The following is a 24503-nucleotide window of genomic DNA, read 5'->3' on the forward strand; positions in this document are numbered from 1 at the left end:
CATGCATTTACTGCTGTTAGATTTCTGAATGGAATCACCATGGCTGGTGAGAAGAAATGCTTCTTTTCCAGTTTTCTCTACTGGGAAAATCTGATCTCTATAAGTAAAGTGCCACTTTGATGGGAGGTGAGTGAACTGCTGAGATGAGGAAATCTGCATGTAATTCGCAATAAAACTCTGTGTAAAATCCTAACCAAAGTAATCAGGGAGTATATGGCCTTGTTTCTTGACTGATTACCAGTGTGGTACATGCTTGCTCTCTCTCTAGTTCAGCATGCCTCTCTGATGAGACTCTGAGGACCTTCCTGACCTCTTATTTTCTCCTCTTGGTTCCAGGGCCATGTAATCTTGCTGTTTCCTTTGGATTTCTCAACTCAGCAGTGCTTGGAACCTTCCTTCTTCCCCTTCGTCTCTACGTTTGACCTGCCTCCTTCCAGGATGTCCCAGGCTGGAGCCATCATGTGTTTCCATCCTGAGGGAGACCGTGTCATGTCACCTCAGCACTTTGCTCGAGAGCTGGAAAAGAGGCCTTGGCTATCACCTTCCAAGAATGCTGAACCTGCTGCCTTTATCCCCCAGCACTGTCTCACTCCCAATCTCAATGCTGGCAGGATTCACCTTCTCCGTAAGGGACTAACTCCGGAGGGAAGGCGATCCCAGCTGGGGATGTATAACAGCACTGGCTCCCTCATCCGGAAGGTGACAGAGATGGGTTACCTTGGCAATGGCAGCTGTCTCAGCTCAGGGAGGGTAACAGCCCCATGTACACCACTGAGAAGCAGGCCTCCACCCTCCCTTTGCTCCCCAGGCAGCCGCACCCCCTTGGTGGCCCCAGTCTCTGGTGGTCAAAGCTCAGTTGTGACCTTCCGCTTTATTGAGAAGGCCAGTGTGAAAACTTTGAATGGCCTCCCATTAGTAGAGTCCAAGAAGGAAAGTGGTCTGAACAGGAGCCTGGAGGAGGCCCTCCAATTTGGCTGCAGCAAGCAAGGCAGTTGTTGCCCCACTATTCAAAATCATCGTTCCCCACAGCACAAAGTCACAGTGTCTCTAGAGCCTGTTGCTCTAGATATGAACCAAAGCTGCAAACAGAAGACAGATGAGTATGGTTTGGCCATTACTAACCCTACAGGTGGACAGGCACCAATGGCTCCAAGCAGTAAAGGAAAGGAACACCTTGGCCAGAAGCTGAAACTGGAGACATCTGCTTCAGACCCTCTGCTGGCTGGAAGTAGGTTTCTTTCAGGTGCACAGTCCTCTTTCAGCCTGGGCAGTGGAAGCCCACATCCTCTCAATGCCAACTATCTCTCCAATTCCCTCACCAATGGGATGAGTAGCCCTTCTAATGATATCTCATTGCTGAGGAGAGGTCCACAGAGTGGGGAATCACAGTACCAGGTACTTTTTTACTAGGAGTGATGTCTTCCTTGCTTACACCTATATTTTCTGGCATTATACCTAATTAAATCTCCTCTTAAATAAACTTTTCTCTCTTTTTTTTTACAGGGCAGCCTGTGGACATATTCCCGAGAGAGCTCTGCTCATGCCCAGCGCATTGCCAAAGCCAAATGGGAATTCTTCTATGGCTCATTGGATCCTCCTGGGACAGGTAATGAGTTCATTACTAGTACTGACAGGATTTAAGATTCACCACCTGAAAATTTTGTCCCGTGATCCCACACACTATATTGTTGTAATTGTAAATTTGGACATTGGATATGAATAATGGAATAATAAAACTCCACCATGCCTAGCCCAGAGACAGAAGAAGAGTCCTCCCTCCATTTCAACTCCCACTGCCTTGGCCTTGGAAGGAGAGAAGAAGAGTCAGGCACAGCTCCACCATGCCTAGGCCCAGAGGGAGATGAAAGGCCCTCCTTCATCTTAACTGCTATCTCCATGGTCTCAGAGGGACAAGACCCAGCAGTATGTGCTGGACTTGGGGGCAGTACATACTGCCCCGAAAGGGCAGCCTGCAGCCATCTGTTTTTGCCCCATATGGCTGCCACATCAACCAAATGGCACAGCCTCCGGGAGGCATAAAAAGAACCTGCTTCCAATGAATCTTTCTGTGATGCACCCACAATGCCATTGGCGCCCTCATGTGCACTGATGATGCACATACGGTGCAGCACTGTTTGGATGCTGCACCGTGCGTACATCATCATGGTGGCCCCCTTGTGGATAGGGGCGAGCCATGATGGTGCCAGGGTGTGCGGTAGGGCTCGTGAGCATGCGGATACTCCACTCTCCTGAGCCCTAAAATTGGCCTCAGGCCGGCACTTTGCACCAGTCTGTATCGGACTTTGATTCCCTTCCCCACTGCAATTCCCTTCTCCTTTTATGTCATGCCTTTTTAGATTGTAAGCCTGAGGGCAGGGAACTGTCCAATTAACTATTTGTAAGCAGCTCTGAGAACCTTTGTGGCAGAAGAGCAGGATATAAATAATGTAAATGAAATGAAATGGAAAGTGTATTTTTCAAATCCAAAAAAGTACAGAAACTAGAGGTGTGCACTTTTATGTATTAGAGTACAATTAGGGTATCTCCAGACCAGAACTGTGCAGCTACTTAAACAACAGTAACATGAAATTCATTAGGGGGGGGGACTAAGTACAAAAAGAGACTTATGTAAACTGCATAAGGCAGGAAGGGAAGCAGAACTTTCAATTGATAGTAAGACTTGGGAAAATATATGGACTCATTTACCATTTAAAACTAGGTCCATTGCCATTAAAGAGAATACTATCAAACTGGTCCATCAGTGGTATCTCACTCCGGTCAAATTGGCTCGTATGTCTACCAATGCTAATCCAAAATGCTAGAGGGGTTGCGAAGGGGTGGTACATATGTGGCTGGATTGTCCCTTAGTGCATGAGTATTGGACAGAAATTTTACAACTGATCTCCAAGACCACTAAACAAAGTATACAATTATCACCACTCCTGCTCCTGTTCTCCATTTTTATGAATGAAAATAAAGCCCTGCAGCATAAATCATTTATTAGTTTGCTTCTGGCTGTTGCCAGGCTTGAGATAGCCAAGAACTGGAAAACTGGAAAGTTGAATACATTGCAGGATGGTGGACTAGACTCTGGGACTTGTGGTTAATGGAGAAAATGGCAGATAATAACAACAGAGTGAGAGGCTTACACTCTGGACTGACCTTTCATAAGATTCGGTACCCATTTATTGAATACATCCAGCAAGATTTAGTCTCTAGACATCCCCCAATTTTAGCTAAATTTTATGGAAAGATGTCTTTCAGGATCCCTGAATACACCTTTTATCTATAATTTTCAGGGCCTTATCTGGGTTATTACCTGTATTTATTGTTGTTTTGGTGTACTGTTTGTTGTCATGTTTTGTTTTAGAATTTATTAATAAATTTTAATTTAAAAAAGCACAGAGAAGCAGTTGTCTCTGAAGACTTGCTGAGATTTTTCTTGATTTGGTAATTTGGGATTTCTGTGTTCCAGGGATATCGCCTCAGAATACACCTGATCCTCCACCTCAGCTCCTTCAGAAATCCAGCCATCCAGTGCAAGTAAAACAAGACTGGGTGCATCCAGAACACAACTTGTGTCATGTAGAGGTAGAAATTGAGATGGCTCCACCAGGTAGTACAAACCCTGGAAACTGTGAAACTGGAATTATCCGCAGAACAGTGAAGTATTCTGAAACGGACTTGGACTCTGTACCCTTGAGATGCTACCATGAAACCAACATTGATGACATCTTGGCTGAAAAAGATGAAGTGGATTCAGCCATTGAGAGCCAGAAGGATAGTGAAAGCAATCTGAGTTTCACAGGAATCTTGGGAAAAGGGAACACTCTTCCAGAGGACCTCTTAATTCAGCACGATAAGGAACATGATGGCAAGTGTTTGAGAAATAAGATACAAGACAATGAAGATGATGAGGTATTTGAAGCTATACAACAGCAACATGAGAGGTAAGCATTATTTTGAATGGACAGTACTTAACATGTTACTTGCAGTGAGCAATATTGCCTCTCTTGTATTTGTTGTTCACATGCTCAGATAACAATAGAAGTATGGAATACATTGGATTCCGGATAATGTGGCTGTTTATGCAGGGCAACTTAATACTTATTAGGATAGGACTAGGTCTGGCCAGTACACACCTTCTGCCAGAATCTATGGTAATGGTCCTGGTTTTACTGAAGAGATGCCAATGATCCTATAGCTTACTTGCTTGCCTTAGTGGCGAAACAGACTGCTACAAAGGGGCAGCTTGAAGCTGCCCCTGAGAAAGCCAGATTGGGGCAGCAGCAACTGCCTTCCATGACCCCAATCCTCCTTTTTGCCAGCCCAAAAAAAGCAGCAAAATTGCACTCCTTTTTGTGCCAGGAAAAAGCTGGCTTTTCCCACCTCTCCAAGGATTTATGGCGCTCTGTTGTCTAAATGCCATACTGCCAGAGTGCCCGGAGGCTAAATGCTGTGCAGGCAGCAGGGTGGTGTGAACTCAGCTTCCAGACATCATGGGGGCAGCTGGAAACCAGCTTTTCATGCTGGTCTGTACTGGTTATTAGTTGTATGGTCAAAGTTTTGCTGGGTAAGAACGCTGCATGTTCTCTCAAAGGGCTCATAGCTCTGCACCATTATTATGATTCACCCACTAATCTCACTGTCTTTTCACAGTGGCGTGATTGTGTGCACTTGTGAGTCAGGAGACTATGCTGATGGCAAACAGGTTTTTGCTGAGGAGCCACAATATAGGTGCCAAACTACTGGACAGCAACAGTTGAGGAGGGTGACACTAGCAGAGGATCTCTCAGAGACAATGGCAGTGGCACCAGTTATTACTTGTTAGTACTGTGCAGAAGGAGGCATGGTAAACCCCTACTGAATGTCTTTTACCATGAAAACCCTATGATGAGACAATCCAAAATGAAACGAGATAATGACAGGATATGAAATTCCCAGGTCAGCTGGCACTTAACAAGCTACTTTGATTGATTGAGATTTCCTGCATGGCAGGGGTTTGGACTGGATGGCCCTTGAGGTCTCTTCCAATTCTATGAGTCTATGATTCTACTGGGGTACTGTCTCATCAACTGCAGTTTGACCCATAAGCTCATGCCAAATTGATTTAATGGGGGTATCCAGATTTGGAAAAGGGGAAGGGCCATTTTTATGGAAGATATGAGCCAACAATGGGATTGTGACCTTAGGTACTTGGTGCTGATGATGAATTTTTGCCCTTTTCAGTTTTATAACTAATTAGATTACCGCACTACCCTCTTATAGCACTGCTATTCCACTCTGGTTGCCTCTTGTTGCATTCTGGGATTTGCAATTGAGGGAGAGGCATTTAGAATTCTCAGCCAGAGAGCTCTTAGGCCTCACTGAACTGCAAACCCCAGAATGCAACCAGAGGCAGACAGAGCAGTAAAAGTGGAGTAGCGGCAGTATAAGAGGGTAGTGCGGTAATATGGTACCTCTATCAGCAGTGTGGCAATATCTACAATGGAAACATTTGTTACAGTCCATATTTGGCCCTGCAATTTTAAGTGAATGGGTTTCCTTAATATTACAGACATCAATTTAGGCCAAACAAGTATTGTTGTTGTTAACTGCCCTCATGTCAACCCCGACTCATGGTGACCCTATGGATGAGACATCTCCAGGCCTTCTTGTCTTCCACTGCTCTGTTTAATTCTGTAAATTCTGGCCTGTGACATCACTAATTGAGTCTTATCTGTCTGGCATGTGGCTTTACTCTCTTTTTTCTATCTGAGTTAGTCTGACATCAATATCAGGAAAGATTCTAGAGCAGCTCATTAAACAGAGAGTCTGTGAACATTTGGAAGGGAATGCTGTAATCACGAAAATTAAACATGGGTTTCTCAAAGACAAGTCATGCCAGACTAATCTGATCTCTCTCTCTCTCTCTCTCTCTCTCTCACACACACACACACACACACACACACACACACACATTACCAACTTTGTAGATGAAGTGAGTGCTGTTGATATAGCATATCTTGATTTCAGTAAGGCCTTTGACAAGGTCCCCCATGATATCTTTGCAAACAAGCTAGTAAAATGTGGGCTAGGCAATGCAACTGTTAGATGGATTTGTAATTGGTTGACCAACTGAACCCAAAGAGTGCTCAGCAGTGGCTCCTCTTCATCCTGGAGAGAAGTGACCAGTGGGGTGCCACAGGATTCTATCCTGGGCCCAGTGCTGTTCAACATCTTTATCAACAACTTGGATGAAAGAATAGAGGGCATGCTTATCAAATTTGCAGATGACACCAAAGCAGGAGTAGCTAAACCCCAGAAGAGAGGATCAAAATTCAAAATAACCTTAATAGATTAGAAAGCTGGCCAAAACTAACAAAATAAAATTGAACAGGAAGAAATGTATGGTGCTGCACTTGGACAGAAAAAAATGAAATGCATAGATATAGGATGGGGGACACCTGGCTTAACCAAACTACATGGGAAAAGGATCTAGGAATCCTAGTAGACCACAAGTTGAACATAAATATACAGTGTAATGTGGAACTAAAAAGGCCAATGCGATTTTAGGCTGCATCAGTAGAACCATAGTGTCTAGATCAAGGGAAGTAATAGTGCCACTCTATTCTGCTTTGGTCAGGCCTCACCTGGAATATTGTGTCCAGTTCTGAGCAACACAGTTCAGAAAGGATGTTGAGAAGCTGGAGCATGTCCAGAGGAGGGTAATCAAAATGGTGAAAGCTCTGGAAGCCATGCCCTATGAGAAGAGACTTAGGGAACTGAGGATGTTTAGCCTGGAGAAGAGATGGATAAGAGGTGATATGATAACCCTGTTTAAGTATCTGAAGGGGTGTCACATTGAGGATGGGGCAAGCTTGTTTTCTGCTGCTCCAGAGAATAGGACCCGGAACAATGGATTCAAGCTCCGGGAAAAGAGATTCCACCTCAACATTAAGAGGCACGTCATGACAGTAAGAGCTGTTTGACAGTGGAATACACTGCCTTGGAGCAAAGGTGTCCCCATCTCGAGGGGGAGAGAGGCAGGCCAGCAACAACAGGCCTCGCCTGGAAGAAGAAAAGAGCCCTCCTTCCGACCACCATCTCGAGGGGGAGAGAGGATTTTTGTTTAATTGTATGAGATCGCTGATGTCACTGTTGATGTATTGTATTGCTTTGTGACATGTAGCTTGTATGTTGTGAACCGCTTTGATCTGGAGGAAAAGCGGTATACAAATAAATATTATTATTATTATTATTATTATTATTATTGGGATGGAGGATGCGGGGAGGGTGCGGACACCCTAAAGTGGGATGACACCACTTCTCCTCAAACTCCTCTCTTTGGGCAGAAATGGGATGTGGCATTCACCTGCTTCCCTTTAAAATGTTTCAAAAGATGGTGGGAATTTTTGAATATTAAAATTTCAAATTTAATTTTTTTTTAAAAATTAAAAATTGAAAGATTTTGACATTTTTATATATATATTTTAATTCCCATGACCTGATTATGGCTGTTGGTGACAAGGTAATTTAGAGGTATCTCATTTATAGGGTCACCATAAATTGAAGTTGACTTGACGGTAGCTAACCACAAGCTATTTTATTGAATACTGCACTTTCTGCCTCATACATGCAGGCCATCCTGCTCTCAAACAGTTGCTGTCATGTTTTTGTTTCGGTTTTGGATATTACCAATAATGCTAGTGCATTGCACTTCTTTCCTGTGGCCTACTGTAGTAACATAGGACAGTGTTCTGCGATTGCTTGCAGTTATTCCTGTGAAATCATGAGACATGTGCCAACTTCCATAAAAGCAAACGTATTTATGAGGATCTGTGAGAAGTTCAGCAGTTAAAGATTCTTTCTTTGTGGACTTGGTGTTCTTCCTAAAGGACTTTGGATAATGGTAAAGTACATTGATATCCTAGTTGATCATTTTAGGGCTCACAGAAAGACATTTTGTTTCTTGGGGAAACAAAAGAGGAAAGGTCAACTTCTTCATATATTTTTTTTTTATTCCTTTGCATCCCTAATACCATATATACTTGTGTACAAGTTGACCTCATGTATAATTTGAGGGAAGGTTTTAGGGCCAAAATCTTGGATTTTGATATGCCCCGTGGATAAGTCAAGGGCAGAATTTAGGAGACAGATTTTAAGATCGGCTTCAAAGTGGAAGTGGAGGGGGGAAAAGAGAAGCATGGTTTTCGGAGGAAACGCAAGGAGGAGGAGAAGCAAAGCTTTGGAGATCAGCTTGCAAGTGGAGGAAAAATGATGAAATGCAAAGTGGAGGCAAGGTTTCGAGATCGGCTTGCAAGCGGAGGGAAAATGGGGAAATGCAAAGAGGAGGCAAGGTTTGGAGATCGACTTGCAAACGGAGGGGAAGTGGGGAAATACAAAAAGGAGAAAGAAAAGTTTGGAGATAGGATTGAGAAAGGAATCACTACATGCACACTCACACTGGTGCCTCGCAGCTCTTTCAGTAATCACTGCCAAGGCACGGAGAGTGGGGCATCGGGACTGCTTTTTAAAGGAGTTTTATGAGCATTATTACTGTTTGTTGCTGTTGCTATTGTTGTTAACAGTCCTCCAGTCGATCTCAAGCCATGGTGACTATATTGACCCATGTATAATCTGACCTCAGATTTTAGGGTCAAATTTTGGGCATAAATTTCTCGACTTCTGGTCGAGTATATACGGTAGGTTCTATTGCCTTTTCTTTCTTTCTTTCATCCTTTCTTTCTTTCTTTCATCCTTTCTTTCTTTCTTTCTGTGAAGACACACCCAACTAAAGATGGGGGCAGATTTGGGTGTGCAACGCCGGTACCCTGGTGAAATCAAACTCTTTTACCCAAAAAGGCTCTGATGATGAATGTAAAGTTCAAAAATGGGGAAGTTTAATTTAAAGAACAAAAATAAAGAGTTTTCTCCTCCCCAGCTCTAGATAAAAGATACTTTACAGTTTGAGTTTCAGCAATCTTCAAGGTGTCATCTCTCTGGGTTTGATCTTGGTTTGATCTCCTCACTCAATGGAGCTGGTGCAGGGTCTTTCAGCTCCTGAATTCTTTGACTTGGTGTAGGTAACTAATTTCACTGACTTGTTTCTGGTAACTAAATGGGCTAACTTGTTCTTGGTAACTAAATTGGCTAACGTGTAAGAAATGCACTTTCTGGCTGCCTGGGCCTGTTTGCCACCAAAAGACAGCTCTCTGCCTGCTCACAGCAAAGACTGCCCCAAACTAAAAGCCTCTAGTTAAAACAGAGCATGCTGGGAAGGGGCAAACCAAAAAGCAGGGAATCCTACAGCTCCTCCCACAACTAATACAATGAACATTTCCTATACTAAAACATACTATGGCCTGAACTAATATGAAAGAAAATGTAGGGGAAGATTCAAACAGTCCTGGCTGGACATCACACTTTCTTTCTTTTTCTTTTTTGGAAAGGGTCAGTCTTCTCTCAGTTCAGCTTTTACACCCATCTTAACACCATGTTCCACTAAAGGGGAGATTTTCTTCTGTCCATGTTTCTTGCATATTTCTTGCATCGTCATAGAACACCTGGTCCTGATGGCTGTGAAGGGTGTTAAACATCAGCAGGGGTACTTTTGCTACTGACCAGTGTTGCCAATCACCCTTGAAGGAAATTCCCTGATTGGCTTCCTGGAATGCCCCCAAATTTCCCAGAATGGGGGTGGATTTTCGGGTCAGTGGCATGCACAATGCACTATGGGAAGGCTAAAGGGGGGGCGAGACTTCCAGGATGGGAGGTACGTCGGGAGGATTTGGGGGGCGGGAAGGTATTTTTGGGTGGGAAGGTTGAATTTCCCTGAAGGCTGAATTTCCCAAAATCTTCCTGGAAGTTTAGCAATCCCAGAAATGACATGGAAAAAATTTTAAAATCACAATTTCCAGGGAAAATTCCTGAAATTGGCAACACTGCTTCTGACAAAACAAATAACTCCACCCCTCCACCTCCAAGAAAATTCTAATGCTCTTTGCAACCTTCTTATCCTCACAATTACACAAATCAGCATGTCACTTTTATTTGCCACTTTTCCATTTCTTTCTTCCACACAGCTCAGTGTTTGGAAACTTGGTTCTGTTTATCTATCCCTATCTTCTACTCATCTTCTTAATCTGCGAAACTGAAATCTCTCCCCTCTTCCTTGTCTCCCCATCAGATTGCCCCTTCCCCAGTTTCTGCCTTCAGCTCTTGATCAGCACAAGAAAAAAGTCCTTCTGGAATGAAACTATCAAAGAATTATATCTATAATGTGGACATGGAGTGTGAGTTCTACCACCAACCAATATTTTTATTTTTATTTGTGTGTGTGTGGTAGGCATCTATTGGAGGTCCACTGGAGCCTAACAGTTAATAAGAAGCTCACATTGCTCTTTTGAAGTCCAGGTCATGCTCTTTAGATGTATATAGATAAAGGAAAAGACTTTGTTTGTGAGTGTGCTCACATTTTATTATTCTTGTCATTAGCTTGGGATGCTACGGTAACTGACTTGACATACAATTCCCTTTCAGTCTCAGAAGCAGCTACCATTATTAACCCTTTCTTCAGTATTATAGTCGCGGTACATACCGCTCCGAAAGGGCAGGCTGGAGGTGTCTGTTTAACTCTGGAGGGACGCCGCAGCAGGCTACAGTGCAGTGTCCCTCCGCAGTAAAACGCCCAAAAATGGGTTCTTTTTAAGGTGCTGGGCACACATCATGAGTGCGCTATTGGCACACTGGTGATGTAAGCAATGCACAGCAACTTCTGCACACTGCACTTTGCTTACGTCATCATGGCAGTGCCCATGTGGATGGGATGCCATCGTGATGCTGCTGCCATTGCACGCTAGAGTTCAGGAGCGTGCAGTTACTGCATGCTGCTGAACCCTAGTATCAGCAGTGGCATGGCACTTTTGCCCCGTCTGTCCTGGGCCATAGTCAGTTATGCAAATTCTCTTACAAAACCTCATAATCCCGAGATTGGCCTTACCAAAAACAGTTGGAAGCCTCAGAAGAAGATGCAAGTGTGAATCTTCTATGGTTAGCATCCATCTCTAGTTTAGTTACTGGGAACCAGAAGGTAAGTAATAGCAAAACAGTCCATGGCACAGATCTTTTATTCCGAAGGCAATTTGTTCATACAGTATATGGATATTTTCTTTCCCTGTTCTAGGAATGAGTGGTTTTGTTCTTTTTGGAATTAGTAATAATAGCAATGGAGAGCAATGTAAAGTAATGTTTTGAGTGTTGAACTAGGACTGTAGAAGCTCAGGGTTGAAATCCCCATTCAAGTCATGGAAACTCACTGGGTGGCCTTGGGCAAGTCACACTCAGCCTAAAAGAAAACTAGTGGCAAAACTCCTCTGAAGAAATGTTGCCAAGAAAACTCTATGATAGGTTGAAGTTGAAGTTGACTTGAAGGCACACAACAACAGTATTAATAATAATTGTTACTCAGAATATGCTTTGACGACCCATGCTATAAAATGACATTTTTCTTTGATTCAACTCATAATGGGCACACCTCTAAGACTAGTTTAGGGAAAGCCCCTGATTAATTTGTTTGGGCCCAGACTGGGGTAGGTCCTTTATGCATATTTAGGCTCTAGCCAAGTTGAGCTATATATACCATTGGGATAGCACCTAATCTAGGAAATGCAGCACACTCACCATGCCGTGGGGGGGGGGGTGTACAATGGAATGGTTAAACACTACGTTTCCTACCACTTTTTTGCTTTACTTCACACCTTATGTGATAAAATCTGTTTAAAAAATTGTAAAATATATAACATCATTAATATACAGTACCATTAAATAGAAATTAGTAACTGAACAATAAAATAGCCACATACACATTATCAAATAAGAAGAAATGTGTCACTCCTCCACCTCCCCCCAACAAATTCAAATATTAAATCAAAATATAATACATCTCACTATAGTGGGAATGTATTGAGTGAATGTGGGCAATTTCATGGCCCAACTCTCCCTTCCTTGCATTTTCCAACTGGAGTTGGATTTGCCAGCCCTGAGATAGAGAAATCCTTTAAACAAAGAATTTAAAGAATTAAGAGAAAAGGCCAGGAAAGGACTTAAAAAGTAAGACATTCTTTCATTGGGCGACACTGCAGGTACACGTTGCCTGGCAGATTGCTGGGCTGAGGATGGGAGAGATAAGAAATAGAGCAGTGCTTGTCTCTTGGTAACAAACATCTTTCTTTCTCTTTCTACCCACCCCATCTCCAGGATCATCACTAGAGAAGCCCAAGGATTGCTGAAGTCCCCTGTGCCCTTTCTCCTTGGTCACAGCTTATCCAAGGATGGTATGGATTCATTCAGCAAGCATTTTGAGAGCATCATGGAGTCTCACCGAGCCAAAGGGACGTCTTACACCAGCCTAGATTCCATTGACATATTGTCCTCCCCAGCTCACACATACAGTGGAACATATTTTACTTTTGATCTCCCTACTCTTACCCCAGAAATACAAGAGCAAATTCGAGACAGTGCCAAACTCATTGAACAAAACTTTGCCCCATTGGCCCCCGTAGAGCCAGATTCTGGAACTAGTTCTGCCACTGATGTTCCATGGACTGAGCGGGAAGAGGAGCCAAAACGCGGAAGGAATGGTGGCTTGCAGAGTCCCTGCCATTCTGAGGAGAGCTTGGGAATCCCCTTGGCCTCCATCTTAAGGTGAGTTGAATGGGCTAATTCTGGGAAGGGTGTTCCTGGGGTAGTGTCAGCATATTGTTCAGGACTCCAGAAAAACTTCATTTTCCCCACACTTTGTGAAACAGAAATCCCTACAGAATGTGGATTCAACAATGTCCTTCTCGTGTGTTTCCATTGTGCCAGCAAGAGAAATGAGTACTGTAAATGGCTGCCACAGATCTTGGTGTCCTATTCCTTGGGTTTTTTACCTTTACAAATTGGTATTTTGTCATCTGAAGGATATTCTTTTAAAAGGGTAAGTGAGTGTTCTGTGCCAAGATAATTAGTTCTGTGTTGAATTTCATTCTGCTCAGTTTAAAGTGTGAAAACTGAAATTTCAAAAGGAATGAAAAAGCCTGCAGAATTGTTAAAAAGGCATTCACTGGCCCCATACAGACTGCCAAAATAAAGCTGCTTTGGGTCACTTTGGAGGTATGCTGTTTAAATGATGCACATGTCCTAAGAGTCCGGAGTCTGTGCCAAAGCTGTGCTCCAGTCCTTAGGACTGGATCGTGGCTTTGACATGGCTTCCGGACCCTTAGGATGCATGTATCAGTTAAACAGCATACCTGCAAAGTGACCTGAAGCAGCTTTATTTTGGCCTGTCTGTATGGGGCCACTATCTATTCTACAGGGCTTTTCCTCAGACTTAGGAGATGATCACACTCCCGTTTTTCATCCTTCCCTCCTCTTCATTTTATCTCAGCAGCAAAAGTAATCCGGATGCTATACAAATCAAAATTACATGTTTTCATTCAGAATTAATTGTGTAGCGGATTCCTGTAATTTTTGTGTATGAAGTTGCTCAAAGAGAGGTAGAAGAGATGATAATTGAGCTTCTAGTTTCCAATATCACTATTACAAAATTGGTGTGAAGTTCATACATGCTATTTTCTTATAAAAGAATGTGTAAGTGAAGCCTGGACATTTTAAAAATGTAAATGATGGAAACAACAACTCCCCCTTCCCCCAAAATTTCTCCCCTCTCTAACTTAAGTTTATTGAGAAAATCGGCCCCCTTTCCTCAGAGTGTTTGAAGAGCAGTGTAAAATAGAGGCAACAAAACTGAAGACTTTAGCATGCCCCAGGGCCCAAAGCAATTGCTTAGCAAAAAATAAAAACTTGGAATACAAGGCTCACCTGGCAGAACTGGAAACACAATAGAGCTGAGGTAAGCAAAGAAACAGCAGAGAGTGTGATTTGGCCTTTCTGAAACAGCTGGTAGTACAGGAGTGGTGTCCATCTCCCCAAGAAGGTAGGTTTGGAGATTCACTAATTACTCATATTTATCTCTGTGTGCATCTCACACTATATTCTGATGTTGGAGAAAGAAACATGAAAACTATGATGATGTTCATTCTAAGTCAGCGATGGAGAATGAATGACCCTTCAGATGTGGCTGGACTGAAATCTCCAGCACAGCCACAGATAAGGGAATATGGGTTTTGCAGTCCAACTGCATCTGCAGTCCAAATGCATGGTCACCATCCCTATTTGCCCGACTGTGTTCTTAAGCTTTCCCCCTGTGTATGGTGATTTAGTCAAAATCCACATGAGCCATTTGTATGAGTATTTAAAAACTATTAAACACTTGGGGTGAGTGGCATTACTCAGGGCTGGTACCATAGTGAAGAGCTTTTTAAAGTCTTTTCTTCTGTTATTGCATTCTCAACACACATCCTACTCCCTCAGAGCTGGCACAAGTGAAAATATCTTTCCAGTGTCAAATGCCAGCTTAGTGGGGGAGGTTTTTTTTTAATTAAAATTTTATTAATAAATTCTAAAACAAAACATGACAACAAACAGTACACCAAAACAACAATAAATACAGGTAATAACCCAGATAAGGCCCTGAAAATTATAGATAAAAGGTGTATTCAGGGATCCTGAAAGACATCTTTCCATAAAATTTAGCTAAAATTGGGGGATGTCTAGAGACTAAATCTTGCTGGATGTATTCAATAAATGGGTACCAAATCTTATGAAAGGTCAATCCAGAGTGTAAGCCTCTCACTCTCTTGTTATTATCTGCCATTTTCTCCATTAACCACAAGTCCCAGAGTCTAGTCCACCATCCTGCAATATTCAACTTTCCAGTTTTCCAGTTCTTGGCTATCTCAAGCCTGGCAACAGCCAGAAGCAAACTAATAAATGATTTATGCTGCAGGGCTTTATTTTCATTCATAAAAATGGAGAACAGGAGCAGGAGTGGTGATAATTGTATACTTTGTTTAGTGGTCTTGGAGATCAGTTGTAAAATTTCTGTCCAATACTCATGCACTAAGGGACAATCCAGCCACATATGTACAACCCCTTCACAACCCCTCTAGCATTTTGGATTAGCATTGGTAGACATACGAGCCAATTTGACCGGAGTGAGATACCACTGATGGACCAGTTTGATAGTATTCTCTTTAATGGCAATGGACCTAGTTTTAAATGGTAAATGAGTCCATATATTTTCCCAGGTCTTACAATCAATTGAAAGGGAAAGTTCTGCTTCCCATCCTGCCTTATGAAGCATTGAGTTCCCAAATGTTTCTTCTAGCAGACAATTATATATGCATGCTATTTGGCCTTTAGAATATACAGCCGGAGAGACATGCATGTTTTCAAAAAAAAGTAAGTGGCCGAGGATATTCCTGTATCTGAAGCAGTTTCTTTAAGAATAATTGTATCTGTATTATTTGATACCAGTTCTGATGACCAGGGCCGAGCAAGATGAGTTGTGTTCAGGTGATAGTCATCCCATTGTGGAACAGGTCGCTAACTAATATAAGACCATAAACCTCCCACCTCAAAACTGTGCATATTTTTCTGGGCTCTGGAAAAGAGGTGAATAGAAAAGGCCGTAAAGGGAAGAGTAGGGAGCCAAGAGATGCATTTCTTCCACAAAACTAAGGCAGTGGGAAAAAAGGGTTATCACAATTTTTAGTGAATTTATATATAGATTCAGAAAAAATCTGATCAAAGGTAACAGGGGATGCAGTGTTAACTTCAATGTGTACACAATGATCAGACTATTCTGCTAATCAACTGGGTGATCTGACTTATCTGAGAACTTCAAAGTAAAGTTCAAGTTCAAAAGTGACAACCCTCCAATCCAGTTTTAGAATGCTTGACTGCTTTTGAGAAGCGTAGACGTTTCCCATAAAAACTAGGTAGTCCACATAACTGTTTCCAGCATTTAAAGTAGAGTTTGGTGGTCTCAGGGAATCGTTTGAAAAAGAAACAATAGTTTTGGCAGCATGAAAGATTTAACTAAAGCACATTGCCCAAAGGGCTCCAATGTGCCAGTTTGATTTAATCATCCACTTAGTGATTAGATTATAATTGTGAGGGATAAGTTGAGAGATACTCTTATGATGATGACTCCTAGATACGTTAGACCGGAGGGTTGATTTGTATGTGTGTTAGTCCCTCCCAAGAGTGCTGGGTTTCAAGTTGCATTGAGACAGAGAATCTGAGATTTTGATAATTTATTTGGAACCCAGAGAACCTTCCAAACAGTTTCAATACTTATCAATCTCCTGAAAGAACAGGTAGTTTTTTAATGTAAAGCATCACGTCATCTGCATAAAGCCCATTTTATGTATAGTCTTAGTGATTTCTACCCCTTCTTGTGTCTCTGATCAATGTTGCAAGAGGTTCCAACAGGTCAACAGGTTCCAAGGAAGGAAACAGTTTACAGGTCTTGCTGATATGCCATGGTCTTGATCTGTTCTCACCATAACTTCTATTGTTTTGAAATGAATTCATACAGTTGCAACCAGCATTTGAGTTATCACATGTAGTTGGCTTTTAGTGAAGTGCAATCAAATGCACTATTTTTCCTTTCTGATAGATGGAAAAATATAGTTATTTTATTCTTCTTATGGGTCACGTACGAATGTTCCTTTAGCAAGGTTATTGTCAGACAAAAAGTTCATGAATAATGGAGCTGTTTCCTGTTTTTTTTTATGCCATTTTATTCCCATGCTATTGAACATCATGATTTCTGGAAGAGTGTTTTGGGGAGTGTACTACCAATATACTAGGTAACTTTCTCTCATTTCCAGTGTGATTCCAGTTAGGCTTATGGAGGTCCGAACTAAGGCGGTTACAGACCACCCATTGGGGTGGGCTGTACCCCCCCTTTCCCGGTGTATCGGGTCCTCAGCTGCTAGAACGGCAGCCGCTGAGGCCCCGATCTGCCACTTTCAGGCTGCGGGGAAGCGGCAAAAGACCCCTTCCCCGCAGCCTGGACAGAGAGTGTCCTTGGGCTTCAAGCCCAAGGACACCCCGCAGTGGCAGAGAGGAGGAGAGGGCCACTTGGCCCCTTTCTCCCTTGCTTCGCTGGGCGCAGCCGTCTGAAGGCGGCGTCCAGTGATGCAAAGCAGTGCCACAAACCAGGAAGGAGCTCCAAAACGGAGCCCTTCCTGGTCCGCCAAAGGGCCACTAAGCCCCGGGCGCGGACGCACGAGTCATGTCCGCGCCACCCCGTACAGAGGCGGCGCAGTCATGAGTCGTCATGGCGGCCCCCATGTGGAAGGGGAGCCGCCATTTTGTAGCGACTCAGTCTGTACTTGGGTTAGGGGGGTGCGGAAACACGCACCTTCCTAACCCTAGTACGGACTGACTCCGTACTTTAATGGCGGTCTGTAACCGCCCGCCTAAGAGCTGAGGTTAGTGTGGATTGGATGAAAGCTAAGAAGCAAGGACCTTATCCAGAAAATGGAAGAAGTGCGGTTAGAGAGAACCAGGCTGAGTTAACTGTAAAGCCCATTCTTAAGGGAAGTTTACTAAAGTGCTTTTGGTGGCACCCTGGTGCTGGCAGTGGTTAAATGCCTTTACTGCAGCCATCACTCGAAACCACAAGGTTGCGAGTTCAAGACCAGCAAAAGGGCCCAAGCTGATCAGGCTTGCATCCTTCCGAGGTCGCTAAAATGAGTACCCCAGACTGTTGGGGGCAAATTAGCTTACTGCTAATTAGCTTACTTGCTGTTCACCGCTATGATCTTTGGAATAGCGGTATATAAATAAAACTAATTATTATAATTATTATTTGTTTTGTGCTTCTGGTCCTGGTTTTGCTCCTGTGCAACCAAAATGCAGTAATGGACCAGGAATGCTTTCATTAAAGTTCTGCTTGTGCACTTTTTCTTTATTGCACAAAGATCAGGCCACTTCTTATTGAAAGGTGATCTCAACATCTTTTACCATATGTAGAGAGATCTTGTAACACTGTAGAGACTAACTGAAAGAAAGAAGTTGACAGCATGAGCTTTCCTATACTTAAGTCTACGGATCAAATGCATCTGAGGAAGTAGACATATGTCTACAAAAGCTATTGCTGCCAACTTCTTTCTTTCTACATATTGATTCTATAGACTAACATGGCTATATCTTTGAATCTTTTACCATAGACATTATTATAATTAATATTGAATTATAATTATATTCTAATACTATAACCAGAATTCAGTGAAGGAAGTATGCTGTACATCTTGTATTCATAAAACTACTCACTGGAACTACCTGAAACATGGCAGTATGGGAAGTCAGCCTTTGGATGGTCTGTGTCAGTTCTGAAGTAAAAAGGGTATGGAATGGCTTATTTATAGGTATTTAATATTTGGCTGGTATCTTCTAACAGTCCAACAGGGTTTGGTTGGTTTTGGATTTGCCCTCATAACCTTTGCTAGGATTAAATTTTGTCATTCAGTTTCTCTCTTTTCTTCTCTTAATCAAAAAGAACCGAGGATCATCCCAACCACACCACAGACCCTCACCCTGCTCTTATGTAATGCTAGGTCAGTAAAAAACAAATCTCATATCATCTATGATTTGTTAGAGGAGGAGAAGGCCGACCTAGCCTGTATCACAGAAACCTGGCTGGGGGAGGATAGCACTGAGTCCTGGGCAAAAGCCCTCCCAGCTGGGTATGCTGTTAAGGAGCAGGTCAGGGACAGTGGGCAAGGGAGAGAAGTGGCCGTGGTCCACAAAAGCTACATCAACTTAACCAGGAACTCAGTCCGGACAACAAGGCACATCGAGTGTATTTACCTGACCCTAAAAACCAAGGACAGTTTAGGGATTCTGCTGGTCTACCATCCACCCCATTGCCTAGCAGCCTCCCTAGCCGAGCTGATACAGCTGGTCTCAGAGCTGATGTTGGAGTCTCCTAGGCTTCTTATCCTGGGAGACCTCAACATCCCCTTTGAGGCCGGCTCATTAGATCTAACAAGTGCAGCCCGGCAGTTCATTGATTCCATGACAGCCATGAGCGTGTCCCAATTAGTTTCAGGTCCAACACACTGTGCTGGTACTACACTTGATGTGGTCTTCAGTACGGACAGGGAAGATTTGTGGGCAGAGGTAACTCATATCTCTCCCTTGTCATGGACGAATCACTTCCTGGTTAAGGTGGAACTGATGGCCACAACAACATATATCCCCCCCCCCGGGGGTGGAGGACCTAATAAAATGGTCCACCCTTGAAGGCTGATGGAACCAAAAAGTTTCCAAGGAGCCTTAGAGGGAGCTGTGGTTGGGAACGATGGCGATTCTGTCGAAACCCTGGTCAATACTTGGGACAACAATCTGACCGGGGCAATAGATACCATCGCTCCCAAGCGTCCTTTCCAGCCCGCTCTGAATAGAAACTCCTGATATACTGAAGATCTCCGGCAGATGAAGCGGGCTGCGCAACGACTAGAGCGCTGCTGGTGGAAACACCAGTGTGTATCTGATAAGACACTCCATGAGAAGATGTTGCATTCTTATGGAGTGGCAGTTGATGCAGCAAATAATTCATTCTATGCTGCACAGATTGCATCGGCAGAATCTTGTCCAGCAGAGCTGTTCAGGGTGGTTAAGGAGTTAAGTCAACTACCTTCCCCCTGAACCCTTTACTAGAACCCACCACAGCCTGCTGTGATGCTTTTAATGATTTCTTCACTGATAAAATCTCTCAGATAAGGGCTGATCTTGATGCTGGTGTTTCGGCAGAATCAATAAGAGAGATATCCAGTGACTCTAAACAAGATTAAACCGGATCACTTTGAATTTGTAAATACTGATGACGTGGACCAGCTCCTTGGAAGCGTAAGGAAGACGACTTGCCCCCTCGATCCTTGCCCTTCTTGGTTGAGCGTTCAGGGAGGTGATGCAATAAAAATATCTTTACAGTTTATAATAAATGCATCCTTTCGGGAGGGAATATTTCCATCTACTTTGAAACAAGCGATAGTGAAACCACTCTTAAAGAAACCCTTCCTAGACCCCCCTGATCAGAAATAACTACAGACTGGTCTCCTTATTACCATTCTTGGGCAAAGCTTCCAACTCCAAGCTGTCTTGGATGAAACCGATTATCTGGACCCATTTCAAACTAGCTTCAGGGTGGGTTACGGAGTTGAGACAGCCATGGTCGCCTTAGTTGATGACCTCCGTCTGGGCATCGACAGGGGAAGTGTGACCCTGTTGGTGCTCTTGGACATCTCAGCGGCCTTCGATACCATAGACCATGGTATCCTTCTGGAATGCCTGAGGGAGTTAGGCATTGGGGGCACTGCGCTCCAGTGGTCCCACTCCTACCTCTCGGGCAGATTCCATATGGTGAGGCTGGGGGACAGCTGCTCTCGCAAAAGAAAGCTGATATCTGGCATCCCTCAGGGCACCATTCTGTCCCCCATGCTGTTTAACATTTACATGAAGCTGCTGGGTGAGATCATCCGGAGACATGGGGATACCCAGATCTATCTCTCTATGTCTCTGACTGACACAGTGACTAAGGATGGCATCTCTCCTCTGGACACCTGCCTAGGGTCAGTAGTGGGCTGGATGAGGGAAAACAAACTCAGATTGAATCCAGAGAAAACAGAGGTACTCGTGATAGGTACCCCAAGCCCAGGCAGGGAAATTTGCCATCCAGTCCTGGACGGGTTCACACTTCCCCTAAAGGACAAAGTTTGCAGTTTGGGAGTACTCCTGGATTCATCTCTACAATTATCATCTCAAGTAGATGCGATGGCCCGGAGTGCTTGGTACCAGATTCGGCTGATACGCCAACTGCGCCCCTACCTAGACTGAAAGGACCTTGAAACTGTGGTACATGCACTGGTAATCTCTCGTTTAGACTTCTGCAATGCGCTCTACATGGGGCTACTTTTGTACCAAGTTCAGAAACTTCAACTTGCCCAAAACGCAGCAGCCAGATTGGTCACCGAAACTTCCAGGTCAGACAACATAACACCTGTATTAAAATCTCTACACTGGCTACCAATTAGCTTTCGGGTGCAGTACAAAGTGTTGGTTATCACCTTTAAAGCCCTATATGGCTTAGGCCCAAGTTACTTGAGGGAACGCCTCTCCCAGTACAATCTGCCCTACACTCTCAGAACAACTGGGAAGAATCTACTAGTTCATACAAAATTCAGACTAGTAACTACTTCCCAAAGAGCATTCACAGCTATAACTCCCACGCTCTGGAACAATCTTCCAGAAGAGATCAGACTGATTCCAACTTTAGATGCCTTCAAGAAGGCAGTAAAAAAACTTCTCTTTCACCAAGCATACCCCCCTGATCTTCTATAAGATCTGAAGAAAACTTCACCTCAGGAAAAATCAAGATAATTTTATTGCAGGATGTATTGTGGTTTTAATATTGTACTATCATATTTTGATATTATATGGTTTTAAATTGTAATGTTAGATATTTTATTGTCCAAAATACTGTTGTAATCCTGCTTTGATCCGTCGGGAGAGGCGGGAAAATAGAAATAAAACTTATTATTATTATTATTATTATTATTATTATTATTATTCATTTTGTTAGGTCTGGGGATGAAAATTGTGTCCCATTTTCCCTTTCGGACTTCATAAGATGTACCCATGCACATACTCAGCATGATCCTGTCTGGCCTGTGTAGTGAATCTGTTGTGGAAGTAGCCAGGAAGAAGAGAGAGGAGGCCAGTGGACTGCAACTGTTGTGAAAGAATGTGGGGGAAAACAGAGCCTGGAAAATTAGTTTTAAAAGTAAATTGTTACAGTTATATATCCAAGGCCTCATAAGATAGTTACACTTATACGGTGCATCCTTGGTATCTGCTGGGGTTTGGTTCCATAATCCTTTGTGGATACCAAAATCCATGGATACTTGAGTTCCATTAAAGACAATGGCATAGTGAAATGATGACCCTGAAATTTATACGTTTTAAAAATATTTTCAAGCCATGGGTGCTTGAATCCATGGATAAGGAGTCTGTGGATATGGAGGGCCAATTGTAGTTATTTTAGTATTTTTTATTTTGCTGTTTTTCAGAATTCACATCGGGGCCGCCTAAGGCGGCTTTTTACTGGACCAAATAGGAGAGGATCTTTTCTGCTACTATTTGGGCCAGCTCCGGGGCAGATTAGGGCCATGGTGTGTGGTTACCATGGAAATTTGCAGATATTCAAGCCCCATTGGCTTGAATGGCCATGGGTGCCGCAGACGTGCACATAATTTAAACCCTCCCCACTTGCCGATCCACAAAGACAGAGTCCGCAGACTCAAAGTCCATGAATATGGAGGGGCGACTGTAGTTACTACCAGGCTGGAATAGCAAAAGTTACCTGTTAGAAAGAAAGTGATTGTGATGTGAAGCTGGGAGAGGTGGGAAAGGAGTTGCAGCATTACTTCTGCTATAAACATGTAACTTTCAAAATCCACAAAACAAAATGCACAAAATACATATTGCAAGCTTTCAAAGCTCCACTGGCTTCTTCATCACACAAAGCTGTTAGAAATTATACAGGACGAAAAAAGATTATGATGATGTTAGTTACAGGCATGCATTTTGCTAAAAGGTTGTAGCTCTTCTAAGTTCACGTTGTATGGAGGGACATTCATTCAGGCAGCCCCCTCCTTCTGACCATATGGGTACTCCAAGGAATAACATTTAAATTTCATTAGTAAAACAAAGAGATAAGTCTCTGAAATTCAAGTTGCTTCTGTCCTTTGTGAAGCTACAAGCCCCCCTTTTAGGCAGAGAATACTGAATTTCTAAAGAAACCTCCACATTTTTGCATTAGGATACATTTTTAGGTGACATTTTGCTAAAACATGCCAAATGTAATCCCGAGGGTTTTTTTAGGAAAATGTTTTACCTTTGTTGGAGCTAGAAACTTCAAGTGGTAAAGTTCTAGTCCATTGACCCTATCTTTAGGATCCCCCTGATGCAGTTAAAATGTGGTATCTTACATCCAGAAAACACATCCAGAGGTAGCCATGTTGGGCATGTAGCAAAGTACAGTAACATCCAAAATCCAAGACAGTAATACCTTTATGGGGACAACCAAAATGCACAAAACACATGTTGCAAAAGCATAGTGGCTCCTTTAGAAATTCAGTGTTCTCTATCTAACAGAGGGTTTTTTTCACCACCCAGCTTTCACATCCATTCATAGTGATGGAAAATACAGTGGCATGAACAGTCCTCACTTTAGTATTCAAATTGTATATCTTCGCACTTTAGCATCTTGTCTAATTCTTTCATAGTTGCCCTTCCTAGCTCTAGTCTTCTGATTTCTTGACTGCAATTTCTGTTTTGGTGAATAACTGATCATTGGGATTTGATTAATCAGTATTTCAATTTCCTCATCATGTATATTGAATTTGTGAATTCAGTTTACTCTGTGGTCATTAGTTTAGTTTTCTTAATGTTCTGCATTAAACCTGCCTTTGCACTTTCTTCTTTAATTTTCCTTAGTAGTTGTTCCAAGTCTTTGTAAGCATAGTCTTCTAAAATGTAACCAGATTCAGTGAACAAAACTCCTTTCATTTTATCATGTTTTGTCAAGGGTGCTCCGTGTTTACTCAAGCACCATGCACTTATTAGCCAATATTGGCGCGTTACAGACCGCCATTAGGGACGTCCTGAGGACGTCCCAGTTTGAAAAAGGGGCGTCTCTTCTAGACGCCCCTATTCCTATTACGGACTTAGTCCGTACAAAATGGCGGCACCCTGTTCATACGGGCGCCACCATTTTGACGTAGCAGACGCTCTGCATCTGCATGTGGCACCCCAGAAGTGACGCTGCGAGTGTGTGACTAGCGCCTCGCAATGTCTTTTCCGGGGCCCAGGAAGGAGCACGATTTCCGCGCTCCTTCCTCAGAGCGTCCGAGAGCTGCGCTTTTGGCCGCTGTGGCTCCCAGACGCTGCAGTCCGACGGTATGTAACCCGCCATAGTATGGTATCCTGAGCTATGGTTAGTTGCAGTCACACTACCTTGGAACTGCATGTCTATCAGTGGCAGAATGCTGGACCTAAATCTTTTCCTGTATATAATTAGCTATTATGCAACTGTTCCATATTACAAGTCCCCACTAGAGAGAGAAAAATCTCATGAGTGAGAGGCACTCCAAGAGTTTCATACTAATTTAAGATTAGGGACAGAAATATGAGGAATGAGAGACAAAATGAGAAGCATAAAGGGGAAAGAAATAAGTGTGCCCCTAATTAACTAAATTAGAGACCCTAGGGAGCCAGCATGGTATTGTGGTTTGAGCCTTGGACTATGACTATGGCTCTGGAGACTAATCCCTGTTCAACCATAGAAACCCAGTGGCTGACCTTGGGCAAATCATGCTAACTAAGCCTCAAGAGGAAGGCAAAGGCAACCACCCTCTGAACAATTTTTGCCAAGAAAACCCCATGCCTTAGGGTTGCCATAAGTCAGAAATTACTTGAAAGCAGAGACTTGAGTATCACTTTATATGCTTGGGAGTAGAAATGTGGAAATCTGGAAGTGATCAATTGTAACAGCACTTAAGATG

General features: G+C 43.1%; 1 protein-coding gene across 1 annotated transcript in view; it reads left to right on the forward strand.

Annotated features, from left to right (window-relative positions):
• The window catches only part of PSD (pleckstrin and Sec7 domain containing), a 133764-nt gene that overhangs the window by 23284 nt on the left and 85977 nt on the right, over positions 1-24503 (forward strand). Inside the window, exons 2-5 of the mRNA XM_042456465.1 lie at positions 337-1395; positions 1504-1606; positions 3476-3950; positions 12238-12684. Coding sequence (XP_042312399.1) covers positions 439-1395; positions 1504-1606; positions 3476-3950; positions 12238-12684 — 1982 coding nt within the window. The 5' untranslated portion in view covers positions 337-438. The remainder of the gene's footprint in view (positions 1-336; positions 1396-1503; positions 1607-3475; positions 3951-12237; positions 12685-24503) is intronic.

This window comes from Sceloporus undulatus, chromosome 3, assembly GCF_019175285.1.
Source record: "Sceloporus undulatus isolate JIND9_A2432 ecotype Alabama chromosome 3, SceUnd_v1.1, whole genome shotgun sequence".
Classification (NCBI taxonomy): Eukaryota; Metazoa; Chordata; class Lepidosauria; order Squamata; family Phrynosomatidae; genus Sceloporus; species Sceloporus undulatus.